Raw genomic sequence first — 18,599 nt, 5'->3', positions numbered from 1 at the left:
TCCTTCCAGTTATGTGTAACTCAAAGGTCATATGGAATCATGTTGAAAACTTGTAATTTAATTGACTTGGGCTGATTTCTCCTGAGAGTGTCTTCATATTTAGCTAGTTTCCCTCTAAGTTTAATAGTCAGTTTAATAGGTCTCAGAGTCATGCTCTGTGGAGTTAGGCCCTGAGAGGATTCCACAAGAGGAGAGGGTTTGCTTGTATTAGGAAATGGGGAAGACAAAATGGGGGATGAAGACATATCCCAAACAGACCAAGATAGATTTCTGCCCCTCTATCCTCACCCCTTCCTGCATATGCTGGAAGGCTCAGACCTTTAATAGAGAGTCAGAGCATTAGCTGGGCTCTTTCAAAAGAAGGTATGTCTAAATTAAAAATCTCCCACTACAAAAACAGAAGCTCAGAGAATAAAGAGGAGTTAGTGAACCTTGAGATCATTTAGACTTTGAGTAATCATGTACATTAATGCCACTAAGCTTTCCATAGACTTTGAAAATTCAATTGAAAAGGACAAACATTATATGATCTCATTCATTTGGGGAATATAAAAAATAGTGAAAGGGAATAAGGGGGAAAGGAGAAAAAAATGAGTGGGAAATGTCAGAAAGGGAGACAGAACATGAGACTCCTAACTCTGGGAAAAGAACAAGGGGTGGTGGAAAGGGAGGTGGACGGGGGGTGGGGGTGACTGGGTGATGGGCACTGAGGGGGGCACTTGATGGGATGAGCACTGGGTGTTATGCTATATGTTGGCAAATTGAACTCCAATAAAAAAAATAAAAGAAAATGACTTTAATTCAGTTTAGACCTCCTCAGAGTGCTTTTTCTTCTTTCCCACTTACAGCAACAGGGATTTTCCTGTTTGGGGCTGTGGAATCAGTAATACTAGTTTTCTTTTCTTTCTTTTTTTTTTTTGGCCTTTTCAACCAGAGTTGACTACCTTTATAAGAAGGTAGTGACCATAGTGATATCTTATTTGTGTAATTTTGCTTATGCAGAAATCAGTTATATAATTATAGCAGTTAAACCACCTCATTTTACACATGAGAGAAGAGAGGTTCAGGGACTCTGGACTCCAAATCCCATATGCAGTAGTATTTAAGGACAAGTAGAAGGCAAAGGGCCTTGAGTCTCATCCAGGGCTGATGCATCAATCTCACTGAGGATCATGTCCCCCCACAGGAGCTGAGCCCCAGAGATGCCAGTGCAGGAAGGTGCTGAGAAGTAGGCCCTCAGCTTCCTGAGCTTCTGTTCCCTGACTCTCCACTGCGAAGTAATAGCAGGCAGTGGGGCAGCAACATAGAAACAGGAGGTGACTTCCAATCTCAGCTTTCAAACATTTTGTGGCAAATCTCCAGAAAGTCCTTCATCCTTGACATCTTGCATCATATTTTATTTGCACATCTTTCAGGGCAGATAATCAGATTTTTAAATTGTCAGTGTATAAGAGTGCTGTTCAGTAGAAATAAATGTGGGTCAGCAATTGGAGCCAAAAATAAACATTGTAGCTTTGAAAAAAAAAAAAAAGCAGAACCGTTCTCCAATTAAAGCTGTTAACGTGTACTATGCTGTTTCCTTGTTGGATTTTGTTCTCTGCTGCTACTGTAAAAACAAAATGAGTGTTCCTGCTCAGGTTCCAATGATGTCCCCAAATGGTTCTGTGCCTCCTATTTATGTGCCTCCTGGATACGCCCCACAGATTTTATTTATTTGACAGAGAGCATGTGAGCACAAGCAGCGAGAATGGCAGAGAAAGGGAGAAGCAAACTCCCCATTGAGCAGGGAGCCCAATGCAGGCCTCAATCCCCAGGACCCTGGGACCACGACCTGAGCTGAAGGCAGATGTTTAATGGACTGAGCCACCCGGGCTCCCCTATAGTCATCATTATTGATATAATTTTACGTACTCACTAAGTAAAGAAGACTGGATTCTAGCATTTTAATATCACTGTCAAGATAACCCCCCATTTCCTAGCATATACAATTTCTAATGTTAGAAAATATTTAAGAACCAGGTTCTCTTAAGATAAACACTGAATAATTGTCTAAAACTTGACAAATAAGGAAACATAATTGTCTTAGCAAATCTAAAGCTGGGAATTGAGCCAAATGTTAAGACAAATAGATGGCTATAATAAAAGTATAGGTTGTATTTGGCTCAGCATGAACCAAATAGCACAAATACTAAATGCATGAATATCTATCATCTGTGGTCTTCTTTTAGACTTTTATGTACATCTCCCATTGTAGCAGTGATCACCAATGAGGTGTCAAATTATATATTTGCCATATTATTGTGTAATAAAGTGCATCCTAATAGGATTCAGCAAATTTATGCATTTTAAAAAGTTAGGTCAGGCAAGCAAGGATGGCAGAAATAAAAATACAGTGTTGGGATTGTTTAGCTCTATCACTGAGAAAATAATATGTACCTATGAGCATATTAGGGCAGAAAAGTTAAGGTTCCCAAAGATAGACAGGTCTTAATTTAAGATTCAGATCATGATTTAATAAAAGTACCTTTAGGACAAACATAACAAATCATGATTACCCTAGGATATAACAACCTTCAAATTTGTAATGTTTATACCAGTGGCATGCCCCTATTAAGTTTAGAAGCACTGCAGATATTAACTCATCATTAACTCATACGTATATTTTAACTTCATTTTTAAGAGCAACATTAGACAAGGACAAGGTATCAGTAACTTTAGGAGTGGTTGGTTCTGTTTTTCTTGTTTTAGATTTGTAAAAGCCAAACCTTCTGTTAGTATTAAAGTTGCTAGTACTGTATTGTAAACAACAACAACAACAACAACAACAAAACATTGTATAGCTACAGCTGCTACCTTAAAAAAATAAAAAAAAGAAGTAAAATTCACTTTAGGATCATTTTTAGTTAGTAATCCAAGATATCTGAAGTTATTTCAAGCATGCAATCAATATAGAGATTATTAATGAGATATTTAACTTTCAAATTGTAATGTTCAAAATAATGGTTTGTATGTTACATAAGCAGCCATTTCAGCTTGGACTAGCATAAAGCTACATTTCAAGTGCAGAGTATCCACCTGTGGCTAGTGGCTAGTGGCTACTACACTGAGCAGCACAGTTTCTGTTCCAAATACTTCAGAAGTATTTGCTCCTGACAATCTGTAGAAAAGTCCCTCCAGGCTGGACAGCTCCCTGGGTCTGAGCGACACTGAGCACCAGGGGCTCCTTAGCCTCCAGGGCTCTACCTGCTGAGGGGGTGCCTGCCAGAGTCTGGTTGCTGAGGGCTGACCCCAGAACAACTCCAGAAACCCAAACGCTGTGGAAGGTGCCAGGCCTGAAGGGCCCGGAGTCAGTGACCTTTTTGCATGGGGGACCAGGGCAGAGTGAGTGGCTGTGTGCTCTCCAGGCAGCACAGTAGTACATGCCCTCATCGCTCTTCTCCAGCTTCAGCACCAACAGGGTACAGCTGTAGCCATCCTTGGTCTCTATGGCGGTGACTTTGTCTGCTTCCAGGACCGAATCCCACTGCACATCTGATTGGAACATGGCCAGGTGGAGGAGCCTCTGGAGCCCTTTTCCTTCCTGGTAGCGGTACCAGTGGATATAGCTGGCCTTGACATTGGCTGTGCACAGCAGGGAGGCTGAGCTTTTCTCACGTGCCACGACTACAGCAGGCTGCTCCAGCCTGGTCTCCGCATGGCCACCTGTAAGGGGGACAGCTGTGAGGTGGTGGCAGGAGCCTGAAGGTGCCCACGCACCCTGCAGCAGGGAGGGAGTCAAGACTTACGGGGAAACAAGAGAGTGCATAGGATGGTAAGGGGACACAGAATGATTTTTCCTCCCACCTGGTGGAGAGAAGCCAAGGGGGACCTCATAGCTGCACCTGCTGGGAGGATACTGCCTGGGTGGGTGGCAGAGGGCAGGTTAGAGTCTGAGCCTCCGCTTCACTGAGGCACCTGAAGGTACTGGTGAGAGAGAGGCTTGAGGGAGGGATGGGGAGGGGCTAGAGGGTAGGGTAGGCACAGGTCTGATCACAAGGGGTGGGATGGTCAGGGCCCTGAAAAACACTGAAGAATGTTGATGCAAAGAGATCACCAGTGATAACAGGATTCTTTGATTGGACATAGACTACACCTGAGCACCATACTAATTATTTTCTGCTCATTGTTTGATTAAATCCTGAAAATTACCTTGTGGGATAAATATTGCTATCCACCATTCAGAAATTGGAATAGCTCACATTTTATAACTCTTCCAAGGTTATGAATGCTTACAGAGAATTAGGTGGTGATGTTAGCCAGATCTGACTGGACACAAATCTCAAGCATCAAATGGCCATTTGGTACTAACAGAGCGATGGGTATGCATCCTGCTCAGGAAGCAGGGACAAGCACAGAGCAGAGATCCCTGCTGAGAAGATAGTAGTCCACGCCCCCACCACCCCAAGTGAGCATTGGAGCATTTCTCCTAAAGGTTTCATCAGAAGATTTAAATGCCCTAACAAAAAACATGATAGCTGTGTAGTCTTGGGCAAGCTGTTTCTCCTCCTTTCCCTCTTACTGTCAAAAGGGACCTCATTAGGTAGCAGGCAGAGTAAGCAGGGAACGTGAGCAAAGCACATAGGGTGTTCTAGATGCATAGAAAATGCTCAAGAAATGTTGGGGAATGGTGTTCACCTCAAAATCGGGCTGATTGCAATAAGGTAATTTATAGGGTCCTCATAGTGTAGAATTTCAGAAAATATTACAGTCTTAGAAAATGTGTGTGTGTGTGTGTGTGTGTGTGTGTGTGTGTGTGTGCAGCCAGAGGAAGAAGTGTGCATCGAGCCTGAGGGCAGTGCAGACCAGGGGGCGGCATCAGGTCTTGCAGTTCCAGTGTCAGATCCTCAGAAATGGTAAAGGCAGGGCCTCAGGAGGGGTCAGCTAAAAAAACTTTCTGACATGAAAATTCAATTCAGTCAAGGAAGTATTTACCTTCAACTGAAATGAACATTAATTTTTAGTTGTACCCAGTATACTAGGGCCTCCTGGGTGTAGTTATGGTAATTAGAAATGCTAGTTATAGCTTGTGAGCCTGGGGAGAGAAGGCAGTGAGGATGGTCAGAAAGTGAACTTGGCTGGGGAAGGAAGGTTGGGTCCTTCTCAACCACTATCAGACCCAGCTCCTGAGCTCCTCCTCTTGGTAAAAACTGAAAAGAAGACATACTGAGCCATAACCAACATTCAGGCTCAAGTGTCCCAAAATGCATGCTTTGGGGTTGTTACTGAGTTGGTGGGGTGTTGACTAGAATATTCTGCTAAAAGAATATTTTAGAGCCATCATTCAGGCCCTCAGCAGGTGTCTAGGGTAGCGGTGCCAAAGTGGTAAGTGGAAAAGAAAGTGCCAGTGGGGTTGACATCTGCACAGAAAATGACAGTTGGAAAGACTCTGAATATAGAAGGTGAGCTATGTGGGTGGTGAGAAATTGGGTAACAACTTTCTAGTTTTCTAGATTTCTACCAATAAGAAAAATCTTACATATGAAGGGATAATCCACAATGATCTATATTTTTATGAAAATAAATTTAATTTATGTTGCCAGCCTTTTTTGTTTTTAGGCAATTATTGTTTTTATGCAAACAGCTGTTGGCCATGACTAGCCTTCAGTGTATATTGAAGTCACCTAAACTCCCAAATACTCTCCTGGGTGTCTCAAATGACAAAAGTAAAACCATTTAATCTGTAGATTTGATGTCCTTTACTAAAATAAGAACAATCCATAGATTGGGGAGCTCAGGGCCTCACAAGCAGTGGAGCACTCTTCTTCAAGGATTCAGAGCAACAGGGAATATCATAGAGCCTTAGAAGCAGCCCAGGGGAACAGGCAGAATGGCCTGGGAGGTCAGGGATTTCCTCAAAAGGCTGGCAGGTCAGTCAGGAATGAGGAGAGAGAATCTGGATTAGGCTGATTGGCTGGGGTTGCATATCTGGTCTTATGTAGAACAGGGGAATCATTACAGATCCTTGGTGTCTGGGGTCTGGCTGGCTGGGATAGACAGTTTCTGGTCAAGGGCAGCATTTACAGGGACAGGAGAGTATCTAAGTTTTAGTTTGCTTACTCACCACCCCAGAGTGTAGAGGGTCCATCCTGGATCTGGAAATGCATTTCAACAGGTGACAATTGTTTTCCTTTCCTCTGCTTCTCTTCCTGCTGTGGTGCAGCTGTGCTTTTCTCCAAGAGACACTGAAAGGTTATATTTTTCTAAAAGAGACACACATTTAAAAAGTAATAAGGAGAAAACTCTTGAGCATCATAGAAAGAGTAGCCAAGGCTTCCCCCCAACTACCGTCATGTGGAGAGTGGAAGGTTCTGAGCAAGACCCTCTGGTCCCCAGGAGGAGAGAAATCAGGTGGCTCTTGAGGGAGCAGTACTTCCTGTCCTCCCGGGTCATCCTGCTGCTGCCATGAATGCAACTGTTCTGATGGCCCCAAACCTCAGCCCAAAGGGAGAAGCAGGTGGATCAGAGCAGAAGCTTGGACCTTTTCATTTAACCTCTGAGAGGCTGGCCTGCTTTCCCTGACCTGGAACAGCTCCCTTCTGACCATGGGAGAGTATGAGATCTTAACCAGTTTTACTTCTTCACTAGATTACAGGGAATAAATTGGATGTCCACGTGATGTCAACTCTTAGTGAACTGGCCAGGCCCAGAAACCCAAAAATAGGAAAGACACTGATATATTTTGATGAAAGGACTGCATAAAATATTTTTTCTTTTATCTTCAGTTTATACCTTTATAACACTTTATGTTGATAAAAACTGTTAAAAATAATTTCTTTTTGTTAGACAAGTAACCCCATGTTTAAAACCAAGGCCTAAGTGTCATGTTGAAGAGTCACACTTTGCATTGGAATCACAGAAGCTTAGACACTTAAAGATGAAAAGTGTAGTGGCTCAGGGCAGCTGCCCCAGTGGGCTACTTCAGCATAAAGATTATTCTGACTTAAAATAATCAAAATCCAGCAGATGCAGGAAAAGCTTATGCCTCTCACTGAACTGCAGAAATTTACACTGGAAAGGAGAGCCTGTGGCAGCAAAAGGGCTATTAACAGAGACTCCACTTTGCCTAAGGAATCATCTGCATCATTGGGCAGCCTTGTTCTTCCAAATTGGGCTCTCCTCTCACCTTCCTGCGCCTGGACCTTTTGTATCCTAGACCCCTGCCTCTCTCCTTAGCTTATAAAAGCTGCCTATTCCAAATTCTTGGGAATTTCCATGTCTGTATGGACTCCCCATATGTCTGCCTATTAAACTTGATTTTCTCCTGTTAATCTGTCTCATATCCACTTTGACTCTAAGTCCAGCTAGAAGGACCACAGGGTACAGGAAGATCTTGCCCCAAGAAAAGGAAAGCCTTCCTATCAGAAGCCTCATTGTTCCTCATCTTTAAAGATGAGAAAACAGCTCCTACAATGCAAGTGACTCATTCAGTATGACAGGACCATGAGCAGCTGAGGCAGGATTAGAGCTCCATCCCCTCTCTACTGTGTGCACCTCTCACTGAGTGGACCTGGCATTTCAAGCTCAGTCACTACATGCAGAAAACCTACCACATGTCAGGCATGAGATCAGGCCCCTTTCAAATATTAATCTCAGTTTATAACCCTTGAAAATAATAAAATCTATGAGGTACACATGAGTATTCTCAGTCAACAGATAATGACAGGCTTTGGACATTCCTCACCAAGGACTGCCTTTAAAAAGGTGAGTTAATGTGATAATCATTGAGCCTGCTTTATTAGAAGGAATTAGAATCAGTGATGTTAGTCCAATTTGGCTCTTCTCAAGGTAAATGGATGTGTGTGTGTGTGTGTGCACATGTGCACATAGCAAATCAGTGTGATACAGTAATTCTGTTCCTCTCAAAAGTCTGCCTCACACAGGGTTGCGAGAGTTAATGGGAAAAAAGCACAAATACATAATATTTGGGACATAAGTTATAAAACTATGTGTTGTTTATCTGAAATTCTTGGAATACAAACCAACTCACAATTAACAGGCACCTCATGCCTGTTAGAATGGCTGTTATTACCAAGTACAAATACCAAGTGTCATCACAGAAGCTGGGAGTGAGGAAGGGCAGGGATGCTGGCTGACCGTCCTGTGCTCAGGGACCCCATAAGCAAGGGACAGGAGGCTGCCCCAGGAGCAGCTCTGAGAGCAGACTATCCCAGGCAAGCTCTCTGTCTCCACCATGAGCCAGGGATTGGGCCAAATTAATTGCTTTGTAAATAAATATTGCCAGTCAGTCTTATGTACGAAGTGATTTGTATAACAATCTTTTCCTCATAATAACATGTCAAGGTAGTTATAACAATCACATTTGACAGATCAGCCTATTGGAATCCTAAGATATTTTAGGGTCATGTAAGTAATGGAGCCTTGATTCAAACCCAAGTCTAACAAATACCAAAACCCACGACACCATCCATTCTCTGTATATACATCTTTCTATATATAGAAAGAGGGAGAGAGGGAGAGAGACAGAGAGAGAGACACACACACACAGAGATATTCTTCTACTACTTGTGAATTAATAGATGCTTACCTTTTTGAGACTAATTTTTTTAAAGGTCATAAAAGAAATCATTTATCCCTTGAATAATAACAAATACCTCTTACTAAGTGTCACACACTGTACATGTTGATTCCCTCCCTGCAAGCCTCAAGCAGGTGTCATTCATCTCATTCTGCAGATGAGACAGAGTCTTAGAGAGGTGGAGTCACCCACCTGAGATTGCCCAGCTAGGAAAGACACATGGAGAACCTCCAGTCGGCCAGGCTCTGAGGCCTGTGCCCTACGTAACCTGCATGGATGTTTGTGATTCAGGGATTAATTTTGTCCTCACTGAGCTGTTGCTTTGAATGCACATTGTGACCTTGTTCCACTTCCCAATTGTTTTCAATAATAAGCTTCAGGCTTGAAAACTACAGTAGTTGGCTTGTTCCTTCTGCTGACTTCTGCCCCCGCCCCTGCTGGCCGCTGAGGGTCCTATAGGGACAGTCCTCTGGGGTGGAGCCCAGGGAAGTGATGCCTTGTTACTGCAAAGGATCCACTGGAGGAGGGAAGTCCCCAGACCTACCAGGCCAGAAGCCTGCTTTTCCAGGTGTGGGCTCAGTATGCTTGGCAGTTTTAGGTAAGGGGCTCCTCCTTGCAAGGCCCCATTTCCCAGCCTCAAATGAGAACACTGATATGTTTGGTGTCCTCTGTACCTGTGAAAACCATAGATATTTGCTGGTGAATAGTGTACATTTAGGGGTATATACATGGCATAGCATTCCTGTCAGCCCATGTGTCTGTCCCCACAGTTCATTGCTCCCCTGTGCTGCTCCTTGTACCACTGCTTGCAGCCACGGCACTAATTCATCCCCCAACAGTGACGGGCACTTGTACTGCTGCCGAACAGCAAGGCTGTCCCCACCCCTCGAGGCTCTGCTGCTGGGTGTCAGCATTTCCCCGGGAATCTGATCTCCCAGTTCCTGGTACCAGGAAGTATACATGTATATTTTCTATAAACGCTGCCCATGCTCCTATCTGACATCCATGATTTTAGAAACCTGATGGTGACCACACAGGGTCACGTTGTTAAGGAGGTGATGGGCATCTCTCTGATGAGGAGAAAGCTGAGGGTCTCTCTTCATTCTTGGCGTCCATGAAGTGTTTCCTTCAGAGACTAGCTTATCTGTGCCCTTTAGATGCAGCAAAGAGGAGGCTGGGTTGCAGAGGCCCAGCATCCAGCAACCAGGCCATCTCTGCTGTCTCTGCCTCTCCCCGCTGCCCACGTCCTGGCTGTGAGCCTTGGAGTCAGTGTTCACACCACTGTTTCTCAGCTCCTCATCTGCAGAAAGGAAAATCCGCAAAAGTGAGACTGGTACTACATGACACTTAGTGTCAGCTGATAAGCTTAATGATCATCAGAATGTAAAAAATACCTCCTCTCCGGGTAGCTCACTAAGGCTGCTGAGTGTGCATGTGTGCTGTGATTTGCTAAAATACTGTTCCTGCAACTGTGTTTATACTCACAGAGCTTGACACCCCATGTCCCCTGACCCTCGTTTTGTCAGTCAGGCTCCTGCTGGCATCACCCTGGTCAGGGGTCATGGTGCTAGGAATCCTAGTTGGGGGTTGGAGGGACTAGGCCCAGGTCCTGTGGGATGATCTCTGGACTCCCCAACCACTAGAGGGAGCCCCGGCTCTGCATTTCAGGGGTCCCTTCAGTGGGGACAGTGCCTTTGCAGGTTGGACCTTGTGGGGGACAAAACTCGGTTCCCCCCCCCCGCCACACACACACAGTGGCCTGCTAGACCCTGGGAGGAGGAGAGCACCAGCAGCCGGGGGGGTCGGGGGCCATGGAGAAGCCCATGTTGGCCCAGTGTCGGTTCAAGGGCTGGAGACAGAGTGATGTGGGCAGAGCTTTTCCAGGTATTGGGAGCTTCTGCCTCAGACAGGGATCTTTGGGAGCAGGTTCCTCCCAATGTAAAAGGTCTAATGCGAATGATATTGGATGATGTGTCTGTCAGCTGACGACAACAGTGACCAGTGCCCTTTACTCCCAGAGAGATCCTGTCACAGGTACAACCTCCCACATTTTCTAGATGGAAGAGCCTGGAAGTCGTGATCTGACACATTTGGCCGGGTTAAGGGGACATGGGGGCTCAAAAGCTCAGCCCTCCCTTCTTCTCCTCCCTCCCTCTGTTCTCAGAACACTGAGCAGACTTGGAGCACAGCAGGCATGGAAGACAGGAAAGTAACTGAGACCTGGTCTTGCTGTGGGACCTGTAGTGAGACCAGAGTGTAAAATATATGTCTCTGAGGGCCACAGAGACATGCCCTCTGCATCTCAGAAGACAGGCAGACCAGGGGAAGGGGCTGGATGTTCTCTGATTACCTGTCATGCCCTCACCTCACCATCCTCCAGGACCCCCTGTGTGAGGATGGAGCTCTGTCTACCTGGTTGCTGGTGATGGAAACCAGAGCCTCCCTGGAGACCCGCCCTTTCTTGGGGGCTCCCATCCCATCACTCACTGGACCATGTCCACCCTCTGGATTCCTGCCTCCTGTGTCCCATCACTGCCCCACCCCCTGCTTCTCCACCATCCACTCAGCATCTCCTGCTTTGGGTTCTGCACCAGCCTCCTGCCTCCTGCTTCAGTCACCCTGTCTCAGCCCCACCAGAGCCCCATGTGAAATAGGACACTAGCCTTGTTCCATTGGTTCCTGAAGCCACTCTTGGACGTAAAAGTCTCATTAATCCTGTTTTAGAGGTGAACAATGGGAGGCACTGAGAGGGAAATCATTTGTGCAAGGTCACTGGAGGAGTAAAAAGGAGAAATAGAATTTGAACCCGGCTCAGGGCTGTAATCCATGCATACAGCTAATCCATGTGCTGCCATTAGGTATTAATGGAAACGCAGTGTTGATCACATCTTCCCCAGTGCCAAAGCCTTCACTTTTGGAATGGATTAAGGAAGTCATGGGTCCTCAGCTCTCCAGAAAGCACCATTTTCACCATCCTAACCCAGTTGTCCAATAACCCTATGTCCTTGTGTTCAATAGCTTTGCTGAAGGTATTGTGTACCAAAACCCTCTGGCCATTGCTCAGCTTGCTTTTCTATCCTTTCCACTGTTTCTTTGCAGCCCTACTGTCCACTCACAGGAGAGAAGGCTTCTCCCACCCCACCCCCACCCCGGGGCTGCTGGGAGGGTGTTCTCTGCATTTCCTTAGGAACCTCTCCCACAGCCCTGTCATCTGTGCTGGCTCCCTGCCCTCAGCGCTGACCCGGCTGTTCCTACCATGCAGATGGGGACCTGAGTTAGAGACTGCATTATTGTATTCCCAGCATTGAGCTCAGTGAGTAATTGAACTCACACACACACACACACACACACACACACGCATGCGCGCGCTGACGGTACAGCAGATTCCAGGCAGAAAGACTCATGTGAGTGATCAGAGACACAGCAATGGGACCCAGCGAATCAGAGGAACTCCAAGTAACATGATATTCTGGACTCTTGATATTGCATCTAAATGTAGGTTAAACAGGAAAGCATAGGGTTAGATGAAATACAGATGTGAATTTGCAGAAAATTAATTTCTCAGCCAGCAAAACCTCAGAAGTATTAAACTCTGTATACCTCAATATGAGGCTTATTACAAGGAGAATTTTTTGTAGGTCGTAGGACTTGTTCTTTGGAAGAAAGGAAGTTCACAGTTTCGTGCATGTTTTTGCATAGCATTTATTTTCTAAGACTAATAAAAGTATCAGGAGTAATGTGTTCACTTAACTAGAATTTCAGAGCAGCAGGATAATAATGGGAGGAAAACCTCTGGAGACATCATTGTGAATCAGATTTACAGTTCCAAATCCACTGGCTCTAACTTTTATCCCCACCTAGTGGTGCTGGGAGCATTTCCGTTTCATTGGATTATGGAGCTGAAGTAGGACAAACCTGGTCAGGGTGCTCTGCTGAGCTGCTTTGTTCAAGACAAAATGCAGGTAGTGGTGGGCAGAGAAGGAGTGTTCAAGAACTCCTTGCCTTAATGTTGTATCAGAAAGATTCTCTACTACGTTTTCTTCTAGGAGATTTTATAGTGTTAGGTCTTCCATTAATTTATGGTCCACAATGAATTAATTTTCACGTATGTAGGAGGTAAGGAGACAAGTTTATTCTTCTGCCTTCAAAACCCATCTGTAGCTGAGCCAGTTGCTGAAAAGACTATCTCATCTTGCACTGAATTAACTCAACACATTCATGAAAACCTGGTTGACCTTAAACATAAGAGATTATTTCTGGATTCTGAGTACTCTTCCATTATCCTGTGTGCTCTCTTTGCACCAGTAGCACATTGGCTTAATTACATAACTTAATTTTTCTATGAGCTTTGAAATCAGGTACTATAAAGCCTTGCTTAAAAGGCCTGTCCTGCTGTCCCCAGGACCTCATTTGCCAGTGAGAAAGCTTTCCACACCATCTGTGTGGGGGGCATCATCAGTTTCATCATCCAAGTCAAATTTTGGATGTGCCTCTCCCCCCTCTGCCCCTGCAGGGTGACCATGTCCATCCCCCAACTTTGTTCTCCTTCAAAATTATTATGTCTATTCTAGGTCTTTTGGATTTTCATATTATTTTTAGAGCAAGTTTGTTAATTTGTGCCCACAAAACCTACTACTTTGAATCTTTAATCAGTTTGGTCAGAATTGTCATCTTGGCAATATTAAAGCTTTTAATCCAAGAACATGGATCCTCTCTGCATTTATTTAGATGTTCTTTAATATTCTGTATTGTTTTGTAATTTTCAAAATGCAAGATTTGCTCTTCTTGTGTTAAATTAATTCCTAAATGTTTTCTTCTTTTTGGTTCTATTGTAAATGGAATTGTTTCCTAAATTTCATTTTCAAGTAGTCATGCTAGTATATAGAAATCCAACTGATATTTTGTACATCAAATGTGTACTTTGTGATGATGCTGACTTTGTTTATGAGTCCTTCTTTTGGTTTTGTGTGCACGTAGATTCTCTGGTATTATCTACGTACAGGATCATGTCATGTGGGTGAAGATATTTTTATTTTTCCTTTCAATCTGATAGAGATCTTTACAATTTTTTCTAGTTGCACTGTCTAGAACTTTTAAAACCATGTTTAATAGAAGTGTTAAGAGCAGACATCCTTGTCTTGTCCATGTTCTTTGGGCAAAAGCATTCAGTCTTTCAATATTAAGTATGATGTCAGCTATGGTTTTTCACAGATGCCCTTTATTAGGTTGAGGATGTCTGTATTGAGATTGTTTCTTCTGCCAACTGAAATATTCTCTTGAAGCCCTCTAGTGAACAGTTCAATTCAGGATAAAACTTTTCTACTCTAAATTTTTTTAAAAAAATATATGTTCTGTTTTGTAATTTTGGTATCCTTCATTAGAATATGTATTCTATTTGTTGACATTTTCCCCATATTTTCCATTAATATTTTAAACATGTTTTTTATATTTATTGGACACAATAGTTATTCAAAGTTTTTGTTTGCTAAAGAGAGTATCTACATGTCTCAAGAACAGTTTATATTGAGTTGTAAGGGATTTTTCCCCTAAAAATAGTCTCACTTTTGTGATTCTTTGCCTGTCTTTTTTTTTTTTTAATAAAATACATTTTGTTGAAAATATCTTGTAGCAACTCTAGATTGTGACTTTTCCTCAAAACATTGTTTTCACTTGTGTTTGTATGCTGAGAAAATTGCGTGGACTTAATCTGTGATATTATATCCCCTGTAGTATGTGGCTGCTCACCTCTCTGATATTTTCTTTCTCAGTTATTTTATTTTTCAGCCTAGCTTCCTGGGTTCACCCTGTGTCTACATAGCTTCATGGTCACCAAGATTACTTAGGAATGTGTTCCAGCAACTTGATTAAGACTTCACTTCTGCCAAATGGTTTTGCTGTAGGTATTGGGTAGCACATGCATGTTTTAGGGAATTAGCACATAGACTGCGTGGGCTAAAGTATAAGTCTTCCCAGATTATACTTTTTCTGAGTCTTTTCATGGTTCCTCTGATTATACTAATCGCTTCAAGGTCAACCAGCAGTACTTGGCTGGCTTAGACACTTGAGTCTCTGCTAAGCATGCACACAGCTTCAGCTAAACACATGCTTGCTGCAGCCATGACCACAATCTCAGACCAGCAGTTCCTCTGGCCTTCCTGCTTACACACCATGCAGATTGTCAGTTCGCCATCTCATCACTCCCCACCCCAAATTAACTGAGCTCCCTTTCACTGTGTGACTTTGCTGCCAGTCCTCATGCCCTGTCCCATCTCAGAAAATCTTTCATGCCCCTGGAGCTGGGTGTTGGGACGTGGGGGAAAGAATGGGAGTCACAGTAGGCAAGTGTGCTGCTGTTGTTCCCTGGATTTCGTAGCTTTTCAAGGATAAACATTTTTCAGATTGTTACATGCATGTGGACATTTCCCAACCACTGAAATGGTTAGTTTTATTGATGTAGTCCAGTTTTATAGTTGGCATCTATAAGAAGATTTGCTGACTGTAGCGACCAGACTTGCTACCATTCAATTATAAATTGTGCAAAGTATACATATTATTATGTTTGAATTAAAAATTTGGCCTTAAAAAATTTTGGCTTTAAGGATGTGCAGGTGGCCCAGTGATTGAGAGTCTGCCTTGGCTCAGATCGTGATCCTGGGGTCCAGGGGTCAAGTCCCGCATCAGGCTCCCTGTGGGAAGCCTGCTTCTCCCTCTTCCTATGTCTCTGCCTCTCTTTGTCTCTCATGAATAAATAACTAAAATCTATTTAAAAAGTTTGGCTTTGGGATCCCTGGGTGGCGCAGCGGTTTGGCGCCTGCCTTTGGCCCAGGGCGCGATCCTGGAGACCTGGGATCCAATCCCACGTCAGGCTCCTGGTGCATGGAGCCTGCTTCTCCCTCTGCCTATGTCTCTGCCTCTCTCTCTGTGTGTGTGACTATTATAAATAAATTTAAAAAAAGATATTAAAAAAAAGTTTGGCTTTATTTAGGACTCCCAAATAATTCCAAGACATGTCAGCTCTAGTTTAATAGGCTGAAAAGTGAAGCCTTCCTACAGAGATACCTTTAACTATTTACGTTATCACAAACTTCACCTAACTGTGAGGTTAAGATGTGGGACAACTCTTTTCTTTTTTTTTTTTTTTTTTTTGGGACAACTCTTTTCTTAGGGTTCTCTATTATTTATCCTCCCATGCAGAGCAGTTCTTGGCTATAATGCAGGCATTCTCAGGAAAAGAAAATGTGCTGTATGAGGTGTATTACCTGACAAGAGGAAAACATCTGTGGGGCAGGCTGCTTTGTGTATGAGGAGGCTCCATCCTTCACCTGCTCCCTTGTCTTCCCATGGCTACTTTTGTTATGTTCCTTCCCGAATGGTGAGAATAAATACATGCTTTTGTAAAACTGTGCATAGAACAAAAAGCACCTATCCTTCAAACTCTGTGAGCACATCACTGTTGATAGTTTAATTTGTCTCTTGCTCATTTTTTGTTTGTAAGTTCACATAATTGTGGCCATAAGGTCAATGTTATTTATATCCTGTTTTAAAAATTGTATTGTGAAACTAATAAAATCAGTTTGCTGTAGAAAGAAATGATTGGAGTTACCTGGTTATTTTCTTCTTGTCTTTCTGATTTGCAGATATATATTTATATAAATATATTTATAAATATATGCAAGTACCTATATTTATAAATATGGTCCTATGGGAGATACAGTTTTTCATTATATATTTGCTTTTGCTTGATATCATGAACATTTACTGTGCTGTTACACATATATATATATATTACATATATATAATTTTAAGTGGATGCAAAATATCTTGTGGAATTATTAATGTTTTTCTACCCTCAGACATTTAGATGTTTTCCAATTTTAGAGAAAAAAAATGTACCTAATAGAAAACAAGTATTATTTGGTCAGTTATATTTCCTGAAGAAATAACTAAGAATGTTATCACAGGGTCAAATGTGCATTTGTTCAGGTTGGATCAGCTCCATCTATGCTGTTCTGAAAATGGACTAAATGATAGAAGTGCCACCAAGAGAGGTGTGGGAGGCTGAGGCTTAACCAGAAAGAGTTTCTTAAGGTGGAGAAAAGGGTGAGGAGGGTCTGCAGATTCTGGCCTTTGGGAATCAAACCTCAAGAACTCAATGGTGTGGCCACAGTTAGAATATCCTGTCTCAAGAGTGGAGTCACATATACACCAGGCCCATAGATGTTGCCTAAGCTGCATGTGAGTGTATAATTTACCCTGAGAAAGAGCTCTCTCCCACACATGCTGGGCTGAGGCAGTAGCATGGCGCCCATGCTTATGGAGGCCAAAGCTCACCCAGAAGTTGGCTCTCAGCACAGACCAAAAGGAATGAAATCTATGGGCTGTAAAGTCAGACTATAAAAGCCATAAGCAGCAAACTCAGCAATAGAAGTTTGTTTCCCCAGGAACTGGACAGATCGGGTCCCAGGACTGGGCACCCTCTCTGTACCAAGCTCAGGTGGGGAGCTCTTTGTGCTCACACTGCTGAACAGCCATCCTCTGCTCCACCCCCACCACACATTCTCTGATGTGCATCTCTTCTATTAAGCCTTGCTCAGTCTGACTCTGCAGTCACCGGTCCTTTAGAAGGACTGGGATCACTCAATCTATGACATCCAATTACACTGTTGAACTCAGGGCCTCTATATGTCTGTGTTCTTGTGAGGAAGATGCACCTGCTGTTGTTTCATCTACAGTCTACCTGTGCTAAAAGCTTCATGGGCAAGAGTCTCGTGTCACCCTGCCAACACTGACAAAATGAGACCAAAAGTGGGAGCCTGAGTGAATCATCTGCCGTGGAAAGCACAGAACTTGGGATGCCTGGGTGGCTCAGTGGTTGAGTGTCTGTCTTTGGTTCAGGGCATGACCCCGCAGTCCTGGGAGTGAGTCCCACGTCGGGCTCCCTGCAAGGAGCCTGCTTCTCCCTCTGCTTCTGTCTCTGCCTCTCTCTCTTTGTGTTTCTCATCAATAAATAAATAAAGTCTTAAAAAAAAAGAAAGCACAGACCTTGGTGGAATGTCAGGGATCACCTAGTGCTACAAGAAGTCTGTGTGCTGTTTCCTTCAGAACAGTGTCATTGGAGTGAACTGAGGGTGCAGTGTCTCAACAGTCCTGGTAAGAGGATCTTAATTCACATAGTAGATGCTTGAAATGAACTTGATATAAAATAGGGGAACCCTCATCCACAGCCTAAGAGTATGTTTGACAGCATGACCATGCATGTGCAGACCGATATTTTCTTTTCATTAGCTGTGGCCTTTTGGAAGTGAAAAAAGTTGGCTGTGGTTTAACTGTCCTTATTTCATCTTACAACACCAGAGCAACCTCTTACACAGCCCAACCAGTAGAGGCCGGTTTGACTTCAATCATTTTCCGTGAATTAACCACATTTGACAGAGCACGTAGACAAAAAAAAAAAAAAAAAGGCAAAATAAAGCACCATCGCCACACCAGCAGCCTCCTGTCACTCACGCCATCTTCTGCACCACCATGCTCCTCCACTCTGCATGCCCCAGTGCAGACCAACCCAGGTTGGGTTGAGGATGGAAGGTGCTAAGGAGTTGGAACCACAGGAGACATTGCCTTGGAGCCCCAGCAAGGACATCAGCCTACACAGCTTCAGGTCATTTGCTACTTTCCCTTCTGTGCCTCCGTGCATTCCACATGCAGAAACAGTTCTAGATCCCTAAGTAGAGGCCTAGACATTTGTCCAAGGAGATCTGAACAAATTTTTGAGAATCAAGGAGAAGACTGAAATTAAATTTCCTCTTCCAGTCTGCTGGGTCTTATGTTGTTTCCACATGGGAAACTCTACTTGGTTTCCAAAAACACTGGTTTCATAGAAATGGAAGCTGATTGTAAATAGGCAAAAAATTCTCCTCAATTTTAAATGAGATGTTGTTTGAACTTTAATATATAAAAGTTATTATTCTAAATGAATTCTTTAGTGAAAATAGAAAAATAAACGATCACCTATTTTCTTGCCACA

At 43.4% G+C, this 18,599-nt stretch overlaps 1 protein-coding gene across 1 annotated transcript; it reads right to left on the bottom strand.

Moving 5' to 3' along the window:
- Positions 1 to 2,554: 2,554 nt before the first annotated feature.
- LOC118351424 (uncharacterized) lies at positions 2,555 to 9,537 on the bottom strand. Its single transcript, XM_035701985.2, has 3 exons — positions 9,376 to 9,537; positions 6,101 to 6,239; positions 2,555 to 3,702 (listed from the first exon to the last, which is right to left on the bottom strand). Exons 1-3 carry the CDS (start codon positions 9,535 to 9,537, stop codon positions 3,134 to 3,136), a joined length of 870 nt encoding a protein of 289 aa, XP_035557878.2. The 3' UTR covers positions 2,555 to 3,133.
- Between the last annotated feature and the right edge of the window lie 9,062 nt (positions 9,538 to 18,599).

This window comes from Canis lupus, chromosome 18 (genome assembly GCF_003254725.2).
Source record: "Canis lupus dingo isolate Sandy chromosome 18, ASM325472v2, whole genome shotgun sequence".
NCBI lineage: Eukaryota > Metazoa > Chordata > Mammalia > Carnivora > Canidae > Canis > Canis lupus.
Note: the sequence above shows the minus strand (reverse complement) of the source record. Positions and strands in the feature narration are given on the sequence as shown.